This window comes from Candoia aspera, chromosome 8 (assembly GCF_035149785.1).
Source record: "Candoia aspera isolate rCanAsp1 chromosome 8, rCanAsp1.hap2, whole genome shotgun sequence".
Taxonomy (NCBI): domain Eukaryota; kingdom Metazoa; phylum Chordata; class Lepidosauria; order Squamata; family Boidae; genus Candoia; species Candoia aspera.
In genome coordinates, this window is record NC_086160.1 from 68,635,545 (window position 1) to 68,656,981 (window position 21,437).

A 21,437-nucleotide genomic window follows, 5' to 3' on the forward strand; every position below is an offset into this window, starting at 1 on the left:
ATGCTATATGTACATCATAGATGCCATCCTTCCCAACCTGGTGTCCTCCAGATGTATTAGGACTACAACTTCAAGGATTTCCAGCTAGTATGGTGGATGGGAATGTCTGGAGTAGTCCAAACACACTCAGAGGGTGGCAGATTTGGCAAAGCTGATACGGACTATTTCTCTGCTTTATGTATATAAACAGAAGTGGAAAGCACATGATGGTTTCTGTCCATGAGACAATGGAGATCAAGGGCAATCTTGGTTCCTCCCTACAGAAGCATCCTACCCTTGGCTCAGACATGGACCTGAGATGAAGCAGCAGCCTGTTGCCTGACGCAGGAGGGGAATCCACTGCTCTCCCAACGGTGCGCTACCTCCCATTGTCTGCATTGCCACTTAGCCTCAGAATAAGCTTTAAGGTGACTCAGACAGCATCAACCTGCTCCACATCCTTTGCAGCTCCTCCAAGGGACAGGCTAGGAAAGCATCAGGTGGGGACTGGACACGCTTTTCCACTTGCCTCAGCTATCTGTTAGGGGTGGCTGCTTCATTCTGCGTAAGGGCTGAGCTGGTCCTTTGGAGACCTTACCTGTCCAATGGAAGAGTAGTGGATTTCTTTAATGGCAACTGTTTGTTGTGATTTCTGGACTATGCCCTCTAAAATGACCGCACAAAATTGTACCTTGAGCCCCTGTGCAAAGACATCAAGACTTACTTTGACATGTTTCAGATTCCCTGTAAAATGCCGGTGGACAATGCTCAACACAGGCACCTTGCTGGAGAAAATATCCCTCCATGCACTGCAAGCAATCGGTACGGTTGGGACCATTGCAAGCGTTGCAACTCCAGTCGCACTCTGGAATAAGAAAATAAAAGAGAGCATTCCCAATAGAGCCCCCATCACTTCATTTATTCCTCTCCATTTTAATACATCACACCACGACTGTCTGCAAATGCAACGAAGGGCAAAGGAAGAACAGCAGAACAGATGTAAGATGGGGAAGAAACGCTGAAAGAGATGGTCTTAAAATAACATAAATTCTTCCCTGGGGTTTAACATTTCCCAATTATGTTAACACAGACATGGCTGCTCTTTTTCAATAGTCCAGATGAGGAGGCACGACAACCACCATCCCTAGTAGCTATAGTTGCGATCAGTCAACATGGACTGTACAGTGCAATCATAAATCTTTTCTCTTCCACTGACCAGGACCTCTGGGATTCCCCACCAGCGCTGCTAATTAAGCAGGCCAGATTGACAAGGAAGGTGACATTGCCTTGCAGTTCAAACACGTTTTCAGAAGAGAACAAAGCAAAGTTAATCATCGGAAGACAACAATGGTCTTCATCTGCCCCTCTGCCCTGGAGGGAAAGGATTCATCCTAAGAGAAGTGTGTAGTAACTGTACAAGGTGCAGAAAGAAATCAAAGTGTTTTTAGACTGACTTGGCATTTATTTCAGACTAACCAATGCACCTGGGGGGCTCAGGATCCACAAAGCTCACGTGACAGAGATGGCAACTGTTCATGAAGTAGCAGAGATGGGACAAGAGAGAAGCAAATACAAATGGACAGGTAGTCAAGATGAAATTTGGGAAACTCGAACAAGGTTCTGTTCAAAGAGAGGTAGTACCGAGTATTTGTAGTTCAGGGTTGAACTGTGGAGTCCTTGGTGCTCTCTGAGCCTTGTTGTTCCCTTGCAGACGTTTCACTGCCAGACTAGGCAACATCTTCAGTGCGAAGAGGGAGTGGGCCTTGCTCTCTGTTTATGTCAACATTTATTTATTTATATATTTGTTTGTTTCTCAAATTTATGCTACCACCCATCTCCCCCCAAAGGGGGACTCTGAGTGGTTTACAATAAGTTAATCAATTAAAACATTAAAAACAATAATCATAATAGAGCAAAAAATATAATGCAATACAATATAAAATTAAAAAATAAAAATAAAAATCCAGTTGGTTACTAAAGATCATAAATATGAGGGGAGCCCTCTAAGGTGCCAGCCATCCCCAAGAATGGTGACCCCCTTCCCCATCCCAAGCACGGCAGCAGAGCCAGGTCTTCAGAGACTTCCTGAAGGTCAGGAGGGATGGAGTTTGCCTGACCTCCGGTGGCAGGATGTTCCAGAGGGTGGGAGCCACTGCAGACGAGGCCCACCTATAAACATATAAACAGAGAGCAAGGCCCACTCCCTCTTCATACTGAAGATGTTGCCTAGTCTGGCAATGAAACGTCTGCACGAAGACAGCAAGGCTCAGAGAGCACCAAGGATTCCACAAACAGAGGTAGGCAACATTCAATGATACTGAACTCCCATTCTGCAGAAACTGTCCTATTCGCCGTAGCCAATGAGTCCATAAAAGTATTAAGCGTGACCAACATATCAGCGAGAGGGGCAAGCTCTGTTGGCTGCTTGTTGGTGGACCTTAACCACCCAGAATCACAAAACTGATCACGTTTTGTGGCAAAGGACAAAAATGAAGGCCAGTTTTCTAGATTTTTGTTAAACAATAAGGCTTTTTAGAAGTAAATTATTTTAAGCCCAACTTGAGTCTCTATGATGACTTATTTTAAAAGGCGTCCAACTTCTGAAAAAAAAAATAACGAAGGGAAATAAACATTCCACCTCTATCCCACTCCAGAACGCCCTGGTCTCTGCCTCCTTCCGCGCAGCTCTCAGAGGCAGAAAACTGGTATAAATAAAGAAACAAAGAAATAAAAAATGGGTTCCCATCACAAAAAGGATTGCCTACAAAAACTGCTCTTTAATTTTCTTGGAGACGCTTGAGCAGAGAGAAACTGAAGGGGTAGATATGAGTGGAGAGGAGGAGGAGGAGGTGGTTGTCTTTGGATGGCTACTCTCATGTTGCAGGCTACGATCTGCTTTTTGGAAGCTAGTGGTAATAATTATCTCTCTGATAAGGAACTCTGATAAGCAGAAGTGTAGAGAAGTTCTTTGGATCTCTTTGCCAAAGCCTCAGCATTTCACCTAAGATAGCTTATCTCCGCCCCTGTGATAACCATATGGAACGTCAATTCAACATTATTATTTTAACATCTTGTTGAGTAAATATTACCATAATTCATCAGGATAAAACTATCCAGGGCACTTTCTCTTGATGCAAAGGATGAGGATTTATTTGACATCAACGCAGAAGGTTGTTGGATGGTGAAGCAAGAGAGGAATTTAGATGAGAGCAAAATTAAGGGGCTACTGGGATTTGTGCCCAGCTCAATTTTCAATCCTTTGGTACTGCTTTCAGTCTTAGATAGTCTACAATGAATTCTAGACTCCATTTGTTTCAACGTATTCATTTCCTGAGCTAGCAACTGGATGAATAAAAAGACCCTTATTAATCAGAGGCTCTGCTCCTTATTTTCATTGTGTTTAAATCGTGACCTTGATTGTTAAAAAGGAACAAGATCAGTCTCAGGGTAGCTAATTATGTGATAAGTCACAAAAGAAGATGGAAAGAATTTCCTGTTGATAATATATTTATAATGCAATTTTGTTAAGGTCAGAAAAGGGCAAGACCACAATATTCTTCTGAAACTGGATTTTCTTTCTTGGAACATGCCACCAGAAGCAGGCGGGCTCTTTGTGTGTCTACAAAGACCTCTCCTGAAGTACACTTGCCACATTTCCAGCAAATATATAAAACCAGTTAAGTTTTAAGCGGGGCAGGAGGGAGACACAGGATGTACAAATTTAAAATCACTCATCATTCAACTAAACGTTGAGCAGAGCAAACAACAAATTCTGACCCTTGGTCAGAATTTACCCATAACAGCAAACGTGTATGGGTGTGAGTGTGCATGCCTATGGGTGTGCTTGTGTGTCTGTAGAGTGGGAGATGGAGCTGAAGAGGCAATGCTGCAATATGGCAGGAGAGAAAGCGAGGAAGGGAAGAGAACACAGAAGTGGTTTCACGCAGACCATGGAAACTTGGCTGATGGCTGTTACTAAGACTCAACATGAGCATTTCTGGGATTCCTCTCACCTTTGCACGTCCTGGTCGACAAATCAAGGAAATACTGTGGTGCACATTTATCATACTGGCACTCTCCAAACAGTAAGACTTTGGATGGGTCTTTGCAGGAAGTACAGTGGGATCCTGAATCACAACTTAGACATGGGTTGCTGCAACCTGGAGAGAAAGATAAAACATCAAGACCGATCAGATTTCACATTAGGAACTGAAGCTATAATGGTTAAGAATTACAAGCGCCAAATCGCTATTTCAAAGAATGCAGCAAGCAGGCCCAGAGCAGCCCCGCAAGGCAGGGTGCAGGGTGGCCAAAAGGGCAGAGATGGTGGGGAGATAGGTGGGTGGGGGAGTTGGAGGCAGTCCCTTACCTTACTGAGGCTCAGGGCTGGGAGGGACCAGCCCGGAATGGCTTGGATTGGGGTGGGTCCTTGGCTAATGACCACTGGGATTCTGTTAACAACGACAGTGGGGACTGCGGGGATTGCCGTCGCTAAGAGATGTGGTCACGTGACATCACGCTTTACGACTGCATCACTTAGTGATGGAAATTCTGGTCCCAATTGCTATCTAACTCGAGGATTACCTGTAATTTGGATCCCTGCAATGATCTTAAATGGCCCTTTCCAGCGGTACAGTTCTAATTCTCTAGTACCAAAATTATAACATACTAGAAACCATTGCTAATAGCTCTTCTCAGCCAAAGTCCCTTTCTCCCCACCCAGACATGAACAGCCTTCAGACACTGGGTCAGTACCAAAACAGATTCACTTGAGCAGCCCAGGTAGAGATGTAAAGCTGGATGTCACCAGCATACTGATGCTACTGAACTCCAAACCACCAGATGACATCACCCAGAGGTTTGATGTGGATGTTAAATAGGAGGGCGGAAGCACCAAACTCTGGGGCACCACACAAGTGAGGGGCTGTGGGTGATCTCTCCCCTCCAATCCACTGACTGGAACAGACTACACCGGAGCAATTATGAGAAAAGATTTCTTCCTGACATGCTAGCTTTGCATCTACCAGGGAAAGTTGACAGAGGGCCTCTCTTAAACATAAGCACAGGACAGATTTGAAGCAATGCAGTGCCAAGAAATCTATAGCAGATGGAGCCCTCCAACACTTAAACAGATTAATTAACAAAATAGATCAAACAAGAGTGAAGATATGAACTCTTTGAGTTAGTGCAGCTTCAAAGGGTTCACAGTCAAAAACTAAGCCTTCTTCTCCAGTAACTTTCTTCCTTTAAGTTGAAGGACACACAACTCTATGCTGCCTGCCCACTTCTCCCAACTCAGTCCATTGTATAATATCTCCTGCATCTAATTTTCTATTCTATGGCACCTCATTCACTTTATCAATTCCAGAGAGTGTCACAAGGCTTAATTAATTAACAACTGTAACATTAAGAAGATATGTGGATTAACAGAGCGAAGAAATGGCTAATAATGAGATGTATTATCATTTACAAACTTCATATATACCAGTGACACATTATTCAAAACAACAGCATAAAAGCAATATAAAATTAACTGTGCAAGCTACTTAGATTTGTCTGTAGTGCACTTTCACTAGCGTCACTTGATATAAATGTTTGGGATTAATTGCAAGCCTGTTTTTCTGAAGTCTCTTAACATTATATCTTTCTCAGCCTACTGTACAATGAACTACACTAAACATCTTGGATTAGTGCTCACATCTTAATTTTAGTCAGATTTTTCTCCTCTTCTCTGGGAGTCAAGGTAATGACAATTTAACATGTCCCGAACATGGAAGTGTCCTAGAGAAGTCGTAATGAAGTTTGCTTGGTCTGACTTAGTGCATTGTAAGAACTCAGCCACTGCAACTTCTGAACCAGATACAGGTAGTCCTCAACTTACGACCACAATTGGGACCAGAAAATCCACCGCTAAGCAAGGAGGTTGTTAAGTGAGTCATGCCCAATTTTCTGACCTTTTTTGCTGTGGTCATTAAGCAAATCACTGTGGTCATCGAGTGAATCATGTGGTTGTTAAGCCAATCTGGCTTCCCCCATCAACTTTCTTGTCAGAAGCTGGCTGGGAAGGTTAAAAATGGCGATCACATGATCCTGGGACATTGCAACCACTGTAAATACATGCTCATTGTCAAGTGCCTGAATTTGGGTCACATGACTGCAGGGACGCTGCAACAGTCATAAGTGTGAGGAACAGTCGTAAGTCACTTTTTATGGCCATTGTAACTTCAAAGTGTCGCTACAGAATGGTTATAAGTCAACGACGACCTGTACTTATAGCTTAGTACACTGAGAGAATCCCACCAATTACGGTGTATCTAGCAAGTCATGGGTTTAGAAGGATGAATGAACCCAATGCCACACAGACATGCAGCAAAATGCCCCATAATTTAGTGTGATTTAGCATGATGTGCACAGGTAAAAATATGCCACAAGAAGCATATATTTATCAGATGCTCTGGAAATCCTTTTTAGCTAAACATAAAGGACAAAAATGCTACAAACAAGTACAACTTTATATCTGAATAAGGGCAGTTCAGGTACTTTAACAGCCAAGTTTCAGAGGCTATAGGCAGCTTCAGTTGAACAATGGCAAGACAGAAATTTTGCTGGGCTGCAATACTCTGAGTGGCCATGAGATGGCAGCAAACAGGTAGAAAAAACTAACTCTTTGCTGGCATCTAATGGTCATCTGTATTTTTGACAGCACTGATGTACTATAGCAAATCATGCAGTTTTCTCAGCAGTGGTAGAAAATTGGTTTTCTGCCACCTTTTTTCAGGATGTTGCTTGACTTCCTAGTCTAGCTCATAGCATTCCCAGATGGTCTCCCATCCAAGTTCTAACCAGCCCTAACCTTACTTAGCTCCCAGTCCCAAACAACATCAGCCACACACAGACTGCTACCTGCTAAGACTTTTGAAGGCATTCAACACCTACAAGCATTTTCCTTCTCCCTATCCCCACCCAACTTCTCTAACACATTGTCCCAAATAAAACTGAGTAACTGAGGCACCACATACGTTTGCAGTGAAGGTTCTCATCCTGATAGAATCCAAGGAAACAGGCTGAGAGGCATGAGCCAGTGTGAGAAAGGACGAGACTGGAGGCACAGGAAGTGCAGGAGAAAGGGCCCTCTCCTCTACAGGTTTTACAGGAAGGGTGACATTCTGGTATGGAAGAAGTAGAAGAAGGCATTTAGAATGCAGCCTCTCATGCTCCATGCATATGTAATAGGAAGTGTGTTGGACTCGGTCTGGGTTCAAATCTCCACTCATCCATGAAATAGTGGGACCTTCTTCTCTAAACCTAACTACCCTCACAGAATTCTTGCAAAAATAATATGAGTACATCCCTGTGTGGGATCGTCCCGCTCTTTTAGAAGGTAGAACAGAATACAGGTAGTCCTCGCTTAATGACCACAATTGGGACTGGAATTTTGGGAGCTAAGTGATGCAATCATTAAGCAAATCTTACCTGATTTTGGCAGCAGTCATTAAGCAAATCACATGGTTGTTAAGTGAATCACATGGTTCCCCACTGATTTTCCTTGCTGGAAGCCAGCTGGGAAGGTTGAAAATGGCAATCACATGACCACGGGACGCTGTGACAGTTACAAATGTGAACTAGTTGCCAAGCGCCCAAATCGCGATCACATGATCGTGGGGGACACTGCAACAGTCATAAATGGAAGGACCAGTTGTAAGTTGGGTTTTAGCACCGTTGTTAGTCCAAATCATCACTAAACAAATGGTTGTTAAGTGAGGACTACCTGTATGTACCAACAGTAATAATTATTTTTATTACAGAATGGACAGCCATTCTGCTTGACTCTACCTCTATTCAATTTAACATTAGCTTGGGTTAACTAGATAATTTAATTACAGTTTCACCCAAAACATTATGAATGAAGTTTCTGCCCAGTCAGTGATTAGAACCCAGATTGTCTCAATTCACTCTAGCATCTATGCTGGCAATGATAGTGGTAACACATGAGAAGATATTGCAGCTATCAGGTTCTCAATTATCTTTCTTTAAATCACTCCCATTTCCCGTTTGCTTTATTTTGCTTGGATCCTGCCTGAATTAAGGCATATACTTAAATCATTCCAGTGCAATCATTTATACATGGAAGGAGTGACTTCTTCAGCCCAGATTTTCCTGACTTCACTCCCTCTAGCTGTGTTGTGCCTACAGGTTCCAGAATTCCCAGTCAACACAGCCAGAGGATAGATATTCTGCAACCAGCTGCCCCAATGCATTTGGATGCCTCCAGGGCTCAGTTTCTGGCTGGGACCATTCACCCACATTTGGTGAACTTAAGTGAACGGGTTAGCAGGAATGCAGAGAATGTGAACTGTCAGTGGATATGCTGAGGACTAGAGATAAGAGGAACCCTTGGAAGAGGAAGTCACCTCTTCAAAGAAGGCAGGGCTGCACGGGAATGTGAAGGTTTTGAGTTCTGACTGGGTATGAATTCCCAGCTACCATTCCTGCTCATTTGCTAATTGTCAGCTCTCTTATATGGCTACTATTTCTGGAATAGAATAAAGACAGTATATCTAGCCAACTTGGTCCTTGAGTGCCAAGAACGGAGTGTGAGTGCCAAGAAGGGTAAAACTGTTCCAGTCTCTTCATTTTTCAGTTCATATCTGCAAATTCCTCACAAGAATTTCCTCACCTTTTTGTGATACAAAAAAATAATATTCTTAAAATTATTTTTTTAAAAAACGTAGTATTTAACGCTTAATCGGACTTTCTACCTTACTATGAGTCCTACTTTACTGGAACCAATAATGGAAATCTCTCCCCAGCTCAGTGATTGAGAAGTTGATCCAATAAACCAATGGGACATCACAAATGACTGATGAACTGTTATTATTAAACACCTGGCCCATCCAGATGCTAATGGACTCTCATCATCCCCCTCCCAGCCAGCAATATCAACTGATATTAATATCAGTTATGGCAGTTGCTATCCAATACATTGGAAGAACATCAGGTGGTGGGGGATGAATCAGAGAGTAATTACACACAGAATTGACAGGGAGAAGAAAATCATCAGAGACAGCTTTAAAGGAGCATTTACATCAACAACTATTCATCATGATGATTATATATGCTCTCCAGAGGGTGAATGGTTCTGGATATCAGTCGCTTGGGAACTGGAGGACAATCTTGTCTTTCTATCTAGCTTCTGAAAATCTCTAGGGATTCTACAGACTTAGCTAGCTCTGATCCACCACAGCAGCAATTTTATGTCCTTATGAATAATCTCATCATTAAGGCTTCTGCAAGCAGATGCACACATTGAAAAAATTATTTATCTGGTGTGAAATTAACTGGCATGTCAAATCTGTTGATTGCTGGTGCCCCTGTTTTCTCAGGCATTACTCACTCTGACACGCTCCTTCGTGCTGGTAAAATCCCACAGGGCAGCCTGGCACGCAATGGTCTTTCAGAAGCAGGTGATGGATGTCATGGCACCTTAGGCAGATGCTTCCTCTGTCTTGGAGATCTGCCACACACAACTCACAGAGGGGATGACAATCTGCACACAGAGGACAGAAAGCTTGGCACGGTTGGATTCAGTAACAAGTCCACTTCTGAATGGTCAAAACGGAAGCATCAGGGTAAGACTGTAACTTTTAAAAATGAGAGGCGAGTGGAAAAATTAGCCTGTTTGTGCAAGATTAGTCAATTAAACCAATCTGATACATTGATTGTGTACATCAAACTAGTGTCAACTCAGCGACCACAGAGATAGATTTCCTTCATGACAATCTGTCCCTATCCTGGTCCGTCAAGTCTTACAATTATCTGATGCATTACTTGACTAATTAATTAATTAACTATATATTATTTTATATTTTATATAAAATAAATATGTATGTTTATATTTTATAATGAACTTTTTATTCTTTTATTCACTTGTAAACCACCCAGAGTCATCACAACAGGAGATGGGAGGTGAAGAAATATGATAAATAAATAAACAAACTAATAATGCAAAAATAGACTACTCATCACTAGGCTACTAGACTAACCCAGAAGCACTAGATTACAGTGCTGGTTCTTCCATTTAGTTGGTATAGAATTATGGCAACTGCTACTAGTTCTAATAAGTAAAGCTGGTTTTCTGTTTGCACACACACACATCCATCCATTTGATACATATTGTACCAGTGGATTACTGGACAGATGTGGGGTGGGACTTAATTTCTCTCAGATCCTTTCCAACCCTTCCATTCTATGATTCTATTCCATTCTGTGATTCTATTGTCTATCCATGTCAATCTATTTGCTGACATTAGCTGTGCAAAGCCTCTATTTCCCTGGGCACATAGAGAATAAATAAAAGCTACAGAAAGATCCTCTCTGCCTTACTGGTACCACTGCTGAAACTTTAAGGCAGAGTTTCTCAACCTTGGCAACTTGCAGATGTGTGGACTTCAACTCCCAGAATTCTGGGAGTTGAAGTCCCCACATCTGCAAGTTGCCTACACTGCTTTAGGATCTTGTATAGACGGCACCATGTGATGCATCTGTCTGATTTTCTCCAGTGATGTTCCCCCGAATCAGTGACTGAATGTGCTTTATTGTATTCGAGTGCAGAGAAAATGAAAAACTGAAGTTGTGCTGTTCTGCCTAGTCTGATGCTCTCTCACTAAGCCTCCATGTAGTTTTCATCCACCGTTTTGCAAATGCATTTATGTATCAAAAATTGGAATGAAAATACTATATAATCCAAAGCTCTGATGTATAAGTTGAGCCTTATCATACCATAAGGTGAACCTACCATACTTACTTTAGGGAGACAGTGGCTGAATAGGGATTTTGAAGCTTCTTCTTGGTCTCCACAGGCATTTTATCATTAGCATTCTAGTTCCCTCTAAACATGCATTGGGTGAAATAAGCTGTGGATTTGGTTATCACAGACAGAACAGAAACCAGTTTCCGCACGTACAGTGGCTGAACACGTCACTTCTCCAGCAGGAGATCAAATGATACCATATAGGTCACAATCTCATCGCACACATTATATAATTCACATCCTTTTCACAATGACAAAATGACACACATGGTTTCATTATGGCTTGAACTGGACATCTATGTCTTAATTCCCTGCATTCAAAGACACTGACTGTACCTGCAAAGGAATACGCTGGACTGAGTCTATAATGGTCCGAAACATTTATTATTATTGTGAACCACCCAGGGTCCCCTGTGTGAGGGAGGCTGGCGGTGATAAAAACCATGATAGATAAATAAATAAATAAATGTTGCTGTTGTTGTTCTTGCTTTATTGTATTTACAACTGCCTAATTGCACAGCAAGTTAAGGCAGCATGCACAAATGTAAAAACATACCCTGAAACTAAACACAAAGAAAAAAGCCAACAACAAAATGAATAAAATATTAACTTTAAATGAAATATTAATAAAAATGAAAGCCCAAGACACCACATCAGAGAATTTAAAGAAGAATTAAAATAGCACATCTCAGATGCGAGTTCACAAATCGCCATGGCCCAGGGCCTGCTGGAATAACCAGTTCTTTAAGGCTTTCCTACGTGACAGCAAGGTTGGGGCCATGTGGACTTTAGGGGAGTGCAGTTCCAGAGGGACATCTCTTTTTATTGATCTGCATCCTAAAAGAGAGTGGGCTCTACTCACAAATAAAACAAGAATTGGAAGGGGCCAAAAGACCAACTTTCTGCTCAGTGAATCCACCAATCCAGTACTTCCATCAAAACAACAGAAGCAACATTGCACTGATATACAGGTAGTCCTCGCTTAACAACCATTCATTTAGTGGCGGTTTGGACTTACGACGGTGCTGAAAAACACTGACTTATGACCAGTCCTCGCACTTATGGCCATTGCAGCATCCCCACAGTCATGTGATCACAATTTGGGCACTTGGCAACTGGTTCACATTTGCGACCACCGCAGCATCCTGCGGTCACATGATCGCTATTTTTGACCTTCCCAGCCAGCTTCCAGCATGCAAAATCAATGGGGAACTGCATGGTTTGCTTAACAACCACAGGGTTGCTTAACAACCGCAGTGATCTGCTTAATGACCACTGCAAAAAAGGTTGTAAAATTGGGTCAGATTCACTTAATGACTGCTTTGCTTAGCGACCAAAATTCAGGTCCCAATTGTGATCATTAAGCAAGGACTACCTGTAATGCATACAACCTCATGATGCACTTTTGAAAGGAAGAGCATTTTTATCACATCAGTGTAATACGGCTTGCGTCATTTGCCCTCCTTAGCCCTCCTCACCAGATGCCTCTGGCAGGAATCCACATTCAAACTATCCCTAACAAATATTTTCGTTGGTACAATTCCTGTTCAATGGAGAAACAACTCTGACCTTTAGACAGGCAAGAGGACCATCTATCAGCAATTACCAGGCTTTCCATCCTGACCTTCCATGTGTCCATCTGGCTATTATTTCTGAGCAATGAGGTGACAAATACAATTCTTTTGCTTCCCCACATCTACACTGTGCTTCAGTGGGTCAAATCCTTCCCTCCTTCTCTAACAAGCACAGGAAATACTTAGCCAAAACGGTTGTCTGAAAACTTTCTCTTTGCCAGAGGCATTGTGTTGACTGCAAATGCCCTTCAAAACATGACCTATGCCCAATGGCGGCCTCAATATTAGCACTGCAGGCTCAGCGTTGCAAGGGCCAAGTTAGATCTCACATCTAATTCCCTATTCAATACAGAAAGCCAATTTAAAGCATCCTGACAGATGGGGCATCCAGCTTCTGCTTGAACACATCCTTCTGTCATAATTGGTCCTACTGACAAATTTTTCAACCACATTCAAGGGATGATGTCATACAGAAGGCCGAGACCTGTTCTCTGTCATCCCATGATGTAGGGCAGGGAATAATGACCTTACTTTACAAGAAAACATATTTTCAGTTTGAATGTTGGGTGGGAGGGAAACTTCTGAATAGTAAACGTTGTAGGAGAGCTGGGTTAGTCTATAGCAGTGTTTCTCAACCTCAGCAAGTTTAAGATGTTGGACTGCAATTCCCAGAATTCCCCAGCCCAGGAATTGAAGTCCGCACATCTTGAAGTTGCTGAAGTTGCGAAATCCTGGTCTACAGTAGCCAAAAATCCAAAGGAGTCTGGGAGCATCTTTTCCAACTAACGAATTTTATTAAACGCATAAGCATGCATGAGCTACAGCTCACTTCATCAGATGCAACGGGTTCTAACAAAATGCAACAGGATGTTTTTTGATAAGATTTGTTCATCAGAAAAGGTGCTACCAGACTCCCCCCGATTTTTCTTAAAAGTCAGTTCAGTTTGACCATGCAACCATTACCCAGAAAAGTGGTGAATGTCTCTTCACTGGGCATGCTCAAGCAGTGGTTAGACAAACCTCTGTCCGAGATGCTTTAACCTAGATTCTAGGATTCTCTATAAGAGGGTTTTTTGCAACTTAACTTTAGGAATCCCTGGAAGCTACCTTGAAGAAAATTCATTCAAGTAACAGCTGGCAGAAAATGCTACCTAAAATTAAATGTTTTTTACTGGTCACAAGAAATCACAGGAAATAGAGCCAGAGGGGAAGTTGCATAAGCTGGAAAGCAGCCTGTGCAACATTTCTTAATAGAGAGTCAGAGTTCTTAATCTGGGGAAAGATCAATACACATCTATCTTGCATGAAAATGGATGCTTCAAAAGGAACGGAATGTGAGCAGAAATCACTCCTACCACACTTAGATCTGTTTTCACCACCCTCCTCACATTTTGCCCCCAGGAACCAGAGATGAAGGAATGCCATTTGGATCTCCTGCATTTACTGCTGCTGCTGCTGCAGCAGCAGCAAGAACCACTTGGACCATCAAGTTGAGGTAGTTTTTGAAAATGAGTGGGCTAAGATCTTATGGGACTTTAACATACAAACAGAGAGGCATCTTGTTCATAACATGCCTGATATAATAGTCATTACTGAAAAGAAGAAAGTCTGGCTCACTGGTGTTGCTATACCGGCTGATGCTAGGATTGAGGAAAAACAATTGGAAAACATTACGAAATACCAGGACTTGCAGATCAAAGTTGAACGCTTGCGGAAAAAGAAATCTGCTGTTATACCAATTGAGATTGGAGCCCTTGGAGCAGTATCTAAAGGATTTCCTTGATATTTGGAAATTTTGAATTTATCGGACCCGAACACCCTAATTTTACCAAAAAAACAACAACACGCCACTAGGAACTGCCTATATTCTCAGACACTACCTTAATCATTCTTAGGTCCTTGGTTAGGACTTTAATTATTAAGTTTCCATAGTCTTAGACTGTGAGCCTAACTGTAGATTAATAATAATAATAATTTATTAAACTTGTATGCTGCTCAAATCTCAACGACTCTGGGCAGCTCACAATCAAATTACAATAAAAAAAAAACATCAAAAAAGCAAACGTGATGCTGTTGCACCTCCTGTCTTGTCCCTAGCTGTTGAACATAGCTGTCTTCCAACATGCCCAAGGCTCATCCTTCACCAAGAAGAATGGAATTCACCACAAGGCGGGGGAGACTGGCAGCTCCTTCTTTCAGCAGCCCATTAGCAAATGGCTCCTGACCGTCTCTTGAACCAAAAAGTTTCAAAAGTTTTTTGGGAAAAAAGGCTTTTACAAGAAGTCTTTTGTATGCAATGCATGGAAGAGATCTTGGAAGCCAAATTAATCCTCATTACAGTGATTCAGAAAATTACAAGGGAAACGATGACAGTCTTGAGAGCAAGGCACGATGCTGCTGTCCATATACACTGTTTGATGTCTTGTTTGCTACTGGAACTTAACCCTTCCGTCCTTCTCTTCTTGTTTTGGAAGTTTTGTTTCAGTTGAATGACAAGACAAGGAGAATTGGTGTGCCAAAGCCAATCTTTCAAAGGAGCTCGGAACATGAACAGTTCCAATTCAAACAACAATGAATTAGCAATGAGTGGACAAAGCTGTCTGTATTGCTTTGAGCAAAAGACAATCCAGTTTGGGAACAAAGCACAATCCAGCCAAATTTAGCACTCTTCACTCTCATGGCTTCCAATGGAAGAGACTGAAAAACAAAGGGCATTTAACAACATGCTGTAGTTGATGGGAGTTTCAAGTACGCACTAAATCAGTCGAATTTACCCTAATTCCTACGGAGCAGTCATCTCCAAGACAGGCATGGTGTGTGTGTGCGTCTGTGTGTGCGAGAAAAAACATGCATCACGTTGTCATGACACAAAAGCCGAAACTTACATACTTGTGTCAGATGATGGCTCCCAAGCATTTGCAGGGTTCGCATTTCACTGTCATCGCACGTTGCATTATGTTCATGTGATCTTGATGAGTGGCAGATTCCTATGTTCTCCATTCTAGTTTAGATTGTAATTCTCAGCTAACATGATTACAATACAGAAAGTTGCAGTTGCCCCAACATTTATTCCCTATTATTTCTGCAACAGCCACTGCTAATATCATGGGAAGAACTGCAGACAATTTCTAATCCACATAAAACCTACCCTTCTACTTCTGATGTGAAAATTCAGACGACATTGGATAGCAGAGCTTTCAACTCTCAGATTCCACAGTTTGGGCAATCTGATGCTGGAAGAGGTATGGTTCTATTGATGAGACCTTCCTGGTCCACCCTTACCCCCAGATCCTTATCTGCTTTCAGGTTTAAATGAACCTGGCTATTGGGCTATACATTTTGTAGTAATGATTAAAAATAACTTTCTAATGCTACATCTTCAACAAACTATGCACAATACGCAAATACATACATGTAATTATGTAGACAATGTTTAATGACAATGCTTAGATATCCCCTTACTAAAGCTAGCCTTGCTAAGCAACTTCCTGTTTTAAAAGACACTACATTCTAATGATTCCTCGGTCTTCTGGCTAAGTTACTTCCACGTCCTTTCTAAGTCTATGAAGTTAAAGGAAGATTGCTATATAGTGCTCACTTATAATGTCCAGATGGAAGACACGGTATATATAGCAAAACAACAACAACAACATTTTGCATTTGGCTAAAACCCCTTTCTTTACTTTTGCCTTCTGCAAAAGACCCCTCCCCCAATTACATGCAACTATTTCTTCGCATTTTGAATGCTTTGCCTGTGTGTGTGAAGTTTCTGTAATTGAACTATTCCTTTCTGGAGCTGGGGGCGTGGGGAATCTTTTCCATCCTCCAGCTTTACTTTGGCCATATGGACATCAAAGCATATATACAACCACTATCCATCTCTCCCACGAGGAAGAGAAAAATGAAAGCTTGGAGTTAATTTGATAAACCCTGGGGCAAATAGTGATAGAGGGAAGAGAGGGGGATAGAGTATTTTGTTCTAAAAACTTGTTTAAAAATTGGGCCAATATTTCTCTTTCAGTCACCTAAAGTCACCTCTCCTCGGTCAGAGAGTGCTTTTCTCTTCCCACATCAAAACTACGGGCAAATCAAATGTATGTTTACGAGTTCTCTCTTTAGCTTTGATCAAAGAGAAAATAGGGGAAATCAACTCTAGTGGACCGTCAAACCCTGAAATGTCATTGTGGCTACCTTTGGAGAAAATCTGGATGTGCTAGAAGCCACAGTTGCACCCAAAAGTGGCTAATCGTTCAAAAGGATCTGACATCTGCTATTATTTCATCTTCACTGGTTGCTAATTTGGTTTTAGGTGTGGTACAAATTTAAAGCCCCTGGTTTCGGGCCATGGCTAATCTATTCCATCAAACGGACAACTGTCTCACTCATAAAATGTTACTTGGTCCCACTTGTCTTTCCTGACACTGGTCTTTTTAAAAATCGTCCCTTTTTTCCCCAGCTCAGCAGTTCATTATTCTATTTATGTATATATTTATCAAATCTATATCCCACTGAAATCACAGGACGCTTGGCGGCTCACACAGTAAGGCTGTACAAGTCACTATACACTTTAAAAAAAATGATGCTTTTCACTGTTTTTGTCATTGTTTGTAAACTGCCCAGGATTATGGTGCATAAGATGGACGGATATATAATTTGAAAAGAGAAGAGGGAAAAGAGGGGAGGGGAGGGGAGGGGAGAGGAGAGGAGAGGAGAGGAGAGGAGAGAGAGGAGAGGAGAGGAGAGGAGAGGAGAGGAGAGGAGAAGAGAGAATTGAATGAGTCTTGTGAGCTCAAGTGTGGGAATTCCCTACATTTCTACAGACAATATGTTTCAAAGTTGTGATACTATCACTTTTTATGGGATTCTGGTAGGGAGTTCCCCACTAATTCAGATCAGAGAGAGGGTTTTTTTTTTATGCTAGCACTGTGAAACTGACTCCAATGGATTATGAAATTGACAGGATTAAGCTGGGTGGGAAAATTAGGTGGGTGAAATTGACTAGGGAAGGACATGTAAAGGGCAGGCATGGATGGAACTGACAATCCAATTTGTATGTGGTTCACTAGGTCAACAGAGCAAGGACATTAAAAGTAGGCTGATCTGCTGTTGCTAGACTATTACAAAGGCAAAGCTGGATTCTCAAAACTGGAAATAAAAGATCGGAGGAGGAGGAAAGAAAAGTAGATATAATTCTTTTAGACAAACCTCACGGGATCACTGAGAATACAAAATGTGCTATACTATTCCGAAGTAGAATTGGTTGCGGAGAAGAGGAATAAACTAATTATATAATGCCTTTCAAAAGACCTTGTTTGGTTCTGTTATTCTTCCCAGGGATAGCACTATTTTTCTATTACTCCCTTTCTGCCAATTAAATTTATTTACGCTGTTACCGTCTCTGAAAGATAATAATTGTTGTACCTTCTTGCAATTAAAATGCTTTCTCTTTCTTTTTGCCACTGGCTTTCTGGCTGCAATTAATCTGAAGTTGGCAAACTATGTTCATCTAGGTACAAAAAAGGAAAAATAAGTTTCTTTGAAGTCCTAATATCCAATGTTTGCCTCAGGGTTGGAAAGGAAAATTCTGTATTAAACAAGCATCAATGACAGATTGAGTGGCAGTTATAAAAATACATTAGAAATTGAAATTTCTTAACTTCATACAGTAGTGCTAACATTCATTACAGTAGTGTTTATGTCAGCCTCCTACTCATCACATCCTGGGTATTTTTTCCCTTCCCAGCCAATCTGGATATTCTAAGAGTTTTATTTCAAAATATTTGAAGAGCACCTAGTTGTGGAAAACTGATACATGTATTACAATATTTGCAGTTCTGTGAAGTTTATGTGACAGCGACTTGCTACCTAATCACTAATAATTCTTTTTTTAAAAAATAAGTTTTGTTAAAGCTTTTAAACAAGAAGATTAAAAATTAACGCAAACTAATATAAAGGAAAAAAGGAAAAAAGAAAATGGGAACAGAAGGAAATCAAAGAAAAAGCAGAAAGTGCAAGAAAAGAAAACAGGCTAAAGGAAGATAGAAAAGAAAGAAAAGAAATATATAAGGAAGTAGCTTCCGATATTCTTCACAGCAGTTATAAGTACAATGTATTTTAACCTCTCTCTCTAGGTAATCATTAATAATTCTTAAAGACAAATCCACATGATGACATTTCAAAAAGTGTTCAGACACTAAGGTGAGCCAACAGCTGAGCTGGAGAACATTCACTATAAATAAAAACCAACTTTCCATGACAATCCCAAGTTGAATCCTTCAAGCTTGCACGTACCATATATGAACACTAGATGGGAGCAAAGAGATTTTTTTAAAAACCCTCTCCCCCTCTGCTGCCAACTAGTGCTTGTCTGAATTTATGCAGCTTAGATCTGCTATGGCTAAACATGCAATTATTCCAGTCAGTTAGGAGTAACTAGAGAGCAAAGCCAAAGGCCAGACCATTATAAATTGCAAATAGAAGCAGAATGCCTAGAAGTAGGTGGAAATATGATTCAGATCATGTAAGAGATGAAGGAAATTTGTTCAAGAAGTTTTTGGTTCATGGCCAGCATATCCATTTTGGTTAAGGAGAGCTTAAAGCACATAGTTAAATGCTCCACGTTGCTCTCTTCCAGCCAAGGCTTTCCCAATTTAGTCTCCTTGATCCTGGCTTGGGAGATTAGCAACTGCAGCTCCAACTGGCATAGGAAGCACCAGTTTGGAAAAGGCTGTTCTTTTCACCTGGGGACGTCAGGACCTGAACCCTAGACTCCTACTTGAAAAGCATGTAAAGGTGGTCCTCATTTAACAACCACCCATTTAGCAACCATTTGAACTTACAATGGCGCTGAACGAGTGGTAGTTATGACCACTCCTCATACTTACAGCTGTGGCAGTGTCCCTGCAGTCATGGGGAAGCTGGCAGGAAGTCGCAAGGCACGTTCATGTGTGGTCCTCGCTTAATGACCTGGGCAGTCTTCCCTTAATGATGGTAACCAGGACTGTTGGAACTACTGTCACTAAGCAGCGTGGTCACATAGTATTTCAACTTACAACCACACTGCTTAAAAAACAGTTTCCAGTCCCAATGAGCATTGTTAAGTGAGGACTACTTGTAGCTACAATACCCACTCCAGCTATCACTCTTCCTTGTATTAGATGCCACGTGAAACCTTCTGGGGCTGGTGCTCATGCAGTTTTGAGAGTACACTGCAGTGCTCTCGCGGGGGGGGCAGGTATGATACGTTGACTATGAAATTTTTATAGGGGTCTCAACTAGGTTTTTCTTTCAATTGATTGAATTATGCAGTATGCTTTATCTTTGTGCACTGCCCAGAATTTCATTGGTTAGATGAGCAGCTATATAAATAACTAAGTTAGTTGTCATGGTGGGCATGGCTTCAAAACATCCATCCACCAGATGGATCTTACTTCAGTGCAATAGAATGGATACAATGGATGTATTCAGATTTAATTCAGATGGTTTTACTTCAAACATCCATCTACCCAAAAACAAACTGGTCGGGTTGCTCCTTTCCATCCTGTTTACCACCACAGCTTAACTCATCTCTTTCTGGACAAATGAGCAAACGATGATCAAAGACTCTGGGCTGCAGTCACCTACTTCTTTTCATTCGCTGAGAGATTTACATGAGGCTCAGAGGCTTTCTGGAAATAAGGATGATGCCTTGCTTTGCAGTACAATAACGTTCCTTTTTTTTTTGAAAAAAATAAAAGCATCTTTAAAAAATACACTGCTCTGACTTCTTTGTTCCTAGTTCTGCTTCATGAAGACAAAGTGGTATCAATACCGGGGCAGAGGAAACGAATGAGCTGTGAAAAATTATTTCCTAAGATCAAAGAAATCAGTCTTCTAGCTCAAAAGAAGTAAGAAAAGGATTGTGAAAAGGAGTAATAATGAACTTCAGAATGGTAGTATCTGAATTCTTTTGCAGGGGTTTTTTTCCCCTACACAATGGCTCTTTCTGCTTAAAAAAAAATTAAAAACTCTCTTGAAAGATTCTGGCACAAGACTTAATGAGTTTATCTTTCCGTGGATCAAGTAAAAAAATCACCACGGAAAAGTCCTGAAGTGACTGGAACGACTCCCAGGAAGGGTTTATGCTTGCTGTCCTGACAAACTAAAACATGATGAAGTTCTTTTGAACAGGTAAAACCATTTATCCTGGCTGTGGATCAGGTGGATGTACAGCACAGATGTAGCACATCCACCAGAAAAGACATGATCTATTGAAATTATATTTTGAGGGAGATGGGCAGTGAAATATCTTCTGAGGGTGACAAAATTTGAAATATAAACAAACAAACAAACAAACAAAGGCATCTGGCCAACCCACAGTTGTATTTAAACCACTCCCCCCCAGAGAACATCACCAGTAGATAGAGTTTCTTGTCAACAGAAGCCTCCCTGGAGTCCTCCAAATGTGTTTGAGCTACAATCCCCTGAACTTCTACAAGGCGAGGGGGAATTCCATCAGGGTGTACCAGGCAACAGTCAATTCTAAGGTTATGTTTTGAAAACAAACACACATTTATTTTCAGCTGAGTGTCCAAACCAGTGTTTCTCAACCGTGGCAACTTTAAGATGGGTGGACTTCAACTGGCTGGGGAATTCTGGGAGTTGAAGCCCACCCATCTTAAAGTTGCCACGGTTGAGAAACACTGGTCCAGCTGTTGGACTCAGATCAAGAAAGCCTGAGTACAAATCTCCATTTTGCCCCAAATGGAGCAATGAACAAATCAGAAACGTTGAGCTAATTCATTCAGAGGGCTGATTGAAGATAAAATGGCATTGCTCTTGAACTCCTTGGGGGAAAGGCAGGGTTACAAATGTGGCACAGCCAAACAATAAATTGTGCTGGAAGCAGTTCAATATTCCTCACGCACTTACCCGCACAATACCCTACTAGATTGAGATATTGCTGTCTCTGGCAGGGAGTTCTGCATCTTCCATTGAGGAAAGCGACATGGGGATGACAAGTTGTGCATTCATCAGCAGCAGCCCCACTGCATGTCTTGCAAGAGGGATGGCAGGCTGGGGGAGAGAGCGAGAGA

General features: G+C 41.5%; 1 protein-coding gene across 1 annotated transcript in view; it reads right to left on the reverse strand.

Annotated features, from left to right (window-relative positions):
- FRAS1 (Fraser extracellular matrix complex subunit 1) overlaps positions 1-21,437 on the reverse strand; it is a 175,422-nt gene that overhangs the window by 117,451 nt on the left and 36,534 nt on the right. The window contains exons 12-16 of the mRNA XM_063310434.1: positions 21,274-21,417; positions 9,374-9,526; positions 6,999-7,145; positions 3,993-4,139; positions 704-844 (exon numbers count right to left, since the gene is read on the reverse strand). Coding sequence (XP_063166504.1) covers positions 704-844; positions 3,993-4,139; positions 6,999-7,145; positions 9,374-9,526; positions 21,274-21,417 — 732 coding nt within the window. The remainder of the gene's footprint in view (positions 1-703; positions 845-3,992; positions 4,140-6,998; positions 7,146-9,373; positions 9,527-21,273; positions 21,418-21,437) is intronic.